The sequence below is a fragment of the Macrobrachium rosenbergii genome, chromosome 59 (genome assembly GCF_040412425.1).
Source record: "Macrobrachium rosenbergii isolate ZJJX-2024 chromosome 59, ASM4041242v1, whole genome shotgun sequence".
In the NCBI taxonomy this organism is placed as follows: Eukaryota; Metazoa; Arthropoda; class Malacostraca; order Decapoda; family Palaemonidae; genus Macrobrachium; species Macrobrachium rosenbergii.
In genome coordinates, this window is record NC_089799.1 from 18686350 (window position 1) to 18689901 (window position 3552).

Here is a 3552-nt window from a genome sequence, read left to right on the forward strand (position 1 = left end):
GAGAGAGAGAGAGAGAGAGAGAGAGTCTAATGAACGATTTCCTCGTCGAGAACCTCTTGGTTTGATGTTACAAGATTAAAGGAGTAATGGACTCAAGTACTCTCTCTCTCTCTCTCTCTCTCTCTCTCTCTCTCTCTCTCTCTCTCTCTCTCTCTCTCTCTCCCTAAGTTACGGCCCGAAACGGTAGAGTTTTACATAGGTATCTCATTCGAGGGTTAAGTCAAAAGTGGCATATTTGATTTCAGTGAACGCACCCAATTCGTCCGTCCTCGACCGGTTCGAGACTCGAGTCTCCGTCAGATACCTTGTGGGCAGCGTGCCCTACTACTGCACTTTGAGACCACAGAGAGAGAGAGAGAGAGAGAGAGAGAGAGAGAGAGAGAGAGAGAGAGAGAGAGATTTATGTGGTAACAAAAGGAATAAGAAAATGGTGAAAAGTGAGGGAATAATTTGTTCAAAAATGATTTTAAAAGAAATAAAAATTTTTTCTTCACTTTCACTATTTTTTGTTCAGTATACAAGATTTACCCTCGTGCCATTTAAACAATTACATCACTGAAAATCCTATTCGTACTGAGCACAGTCTGCACAGCCCAAGGTGTTAGTTACTAGACTGCTAAAAGCAGTGGAAAACCGTTTCATTTCTGACATGATGGATAACTTTTCTTGATTAACCAATAGTTTTTTTTTTTTTTTTTTTCTTAACAAAGCCAAGTAATATATCTTCATTTCGAACATCCTTGGCCCATTTACAGCTACTTTTCAGCCAGGCATTCTGGTAGGCAGCAGTAGCTTTCTTCCAAGATAGGGGCGAATGGTGCAAAGTGCGTAAGGAGCTCAACACGATACTGATGAACCTTCTGTGTAGTAATGAAACAGCTACTGGCGTGGAGGTTTTCCGTACAAGGAGCTCATCCGTAATTCGGTTGATTAGTTATAAACGTGGCAGTGATGACTGTCCTTTCTTTTTTAAAGCTAACCCCGGTCAAGGGAAATGGCTTATGTTAATATATATATGTGTATATATATGTGTGTGTGTGTTTATATATGTATGTATGTATGTATGTATGTATGTATGTATGTATGTATGTATGTATGTATGTATGTATGTATGCGTGTGTATGTCCGTGTGCCACGCCAGTATATAAGACGATTGCAGTACAGTACTCTACAGCACTACATAAAATAGAATTAATCCACATTAAAATCTTTGTTCCACGTATTCACAAAATGCCTAGCCTTCACTTGCTACTGCAGGACCCATTAATAGGCTAAAAACGAACAGATTTATTGAGAGGTTAATCTCCGCTATCGTCACAAATATGATGGAAGCACATTTCTCCATAAAAGTCAGGCCATACTTATTGGTAGTAAACCTGAAAGCGTCAAATGGAGGCTATGCTTAAAAGTAAGTACTCTGTAGGATTAAAAAAGGTGCCATAATGAATAAGTCCATAATATTCACAGCGAATGGTACAGCAGTATTTTCCTAATGTCCTAATTGATAGGGTCACATTCCTGTAGATGGTACTTTTGTTCATGGTAGTTTTACCATGATCACCTAAGCTTTAGGGTTATTTTGCTTTTAATCGTTTAAGTTAGTATAAATTAACCTGATATGTCTGGTTACTTTTCTCTATTAGCTCAGTCTCCTGGGAAACAGGATATTAGCTGTCAAGAATTTCGTTCATCTTGTCATCTTAAGAGCCAGTCAGTACTACCTCCAGTCATTTGCTGTCATTTCAAGAGCCATTCAGTCCTACCTCTCATCCTCTCCACTCACCTCAAAAGCCATTCAGTCTTTCCTCCCATCCTTAACCCTCACCTCAAGAACAAGTCATTCTTTCTACCCATCCTTAACCCCATCTCAGGAGCCAGTCAGTCCTTCTTCCCACCTTCACCCCACACATCAAGAGACAGTCAGTCTTTTCTCCCAACCTCGCCCCTTATCTCAAGAGCCAGTTTATTCTCCCTCCCACTCTCCCCCGCCCCCTCACCTCAAAAGCCAGTCAGTCCTTCTTATCATCCTCCCCACTTACCTCAAAAAGCCAGTCAGTCCTTCCTGTCATCCTCCCCACTTACCTCAAAAGCCAGTCAGTCCTTCCTATCACCCTCCCCACTTACCTCAAAAAGCCAGACAGTCCATCCTATCATCGTCCCCACTGACCTCAAAAGCCAGTCAGTCCTTCCTAACATCCTCCCCACTTACCTCAAAAGCCAGTCAGTCCTTCCTGTCATCCTCCCCACTTACCTCAAAAAGCCAGTCAGTCCTTCCTGTCATCCTCCCCACTTACCTCAAAAGCCAGTCAGTCCCTCTATCATCCTCCACACTTACCTCAAAAGCCAGTCAGTCCTTCCTATCATCCTCCCCACTTACCTCAAAAGCCAGTCAGTCCTTCCTGTCATCCTCCCCACTTACCTCAAAAGCCAGTCAGTCCTTCCTGTCATCCTCCACACTTACCTCAAAAGCCAGTCAGTCCTTCCTGTCATCCTCCCCACTTACCTCAAAAGCCAGTCAGTCCCTCTATCATCCTCCACACTTACCTCAAAAGCCAGTCAGTCCTTCCTATCATCCTCCCCACTTACCTCAAAAGCCAGTCAGTCCTTCCTGTCATCCTCCCCACTTACCTCAAAAGCCTGTCAGTCCCTCTATCATTCTCCACACTTACCTCAAAAGCCAGTCAGTTCTACCTCACATCTTTCCCCTCACCTCTAGAGCCAGTCAATCCTACCCTCTACTTTCCATCCTCTGGCAAATGTTCCAAACTCAAGCAAATGGTAGAACCATTTTCTTCTTTACTTCCTGTACAAAATCTGTTATAAATCAATCGTCTGGAAATTGCAAAGCTAAGTAGAAAAGGTCCACTTTCACCTGAGAATCTCCAAACCCTTCAGAGGGAAGATTTAGGTAAAATCTGTTTATTCAGTCAGCAAAATTTTTTCACGCATGGCAACCGCCATCAGTTTCTTGTATGACAAGAATTCTCAGCCACTTCCCTGGGGCATTTCTTGTAAATAGTAGCTTTCAGTCTTATCCCAGGGGCTCTCAGGGACGTTCCGTCACATTTCTTGTAAATAATGGCTTTTACTCACGTCTCACGGGTACTTTTGTGTGTGTGTGGCTCTCAGATACGTCCATGTGCCAAATTGGCTTGAAGTTCGCCGACTGCAACCAATCAGAATTCGCCGTCCATGACCCCCGCTGAAGCCCGTGTATAAGTTCAGAAGGACCTATGCAATCAAACTTCGCAAGGGGTCTGCCCCTCTTTATTTATCTTCAACTTTACTTCACTTTCACCCCTTTAGTCCTATGCCTTTCCCGTCCTGAGTGCCTGCCGTTAGGCTTCATCTGGATTGTATTCAGGGCACTCTTCCTTTCCCCTATTCCCCACTTACCTGTCCTTATCCTAGTCCTAGTCCTATCTGCCAGTCCTCTACTAGCTCCCGCTGGAGAATGACAGAAGAGTCTGTCGAAACGTCGCGGCAACACTTGTATAGAACTAACTGTATAGAATATATAAAGAAGCAGAATCCAGATTTTGACTTTTCCCC

At 43.4% G+C, this 3552-nt stretch overlaps 1 protein-coding gene across 1 annotated transcript; it reads left to right on the forward strand.

The window, feature by feature from the left end:
* The first annotated feature begins 1618 nt into the window (after positions 1–1618).
* LOC136837579 (DNA-directed RNA polymerase II subunit RPB1-like) lies at positions 1619–2716 on the forward strand. Its single transcript, XM_067102456.1, has one exon. The coding sequence runs from the start codon at positions 1619–1621 to the stop codon at positions 2714–2716; it is 1098 nt and encodes a 365-aa protein (XP_066958557.1).
* The last annotated feature ends 836 nt before the right edge of the window (positions 2717–3552 follow it).

Coding starts and splice junctions, on each gene's coding strand:
- LOC136837579 (XM_067102456.1), top strand. CDS start 1,619: ATGTCTGGTTACTTTTCTCTATTAGCTCAGTCTCCTGGGAAACAGGAT.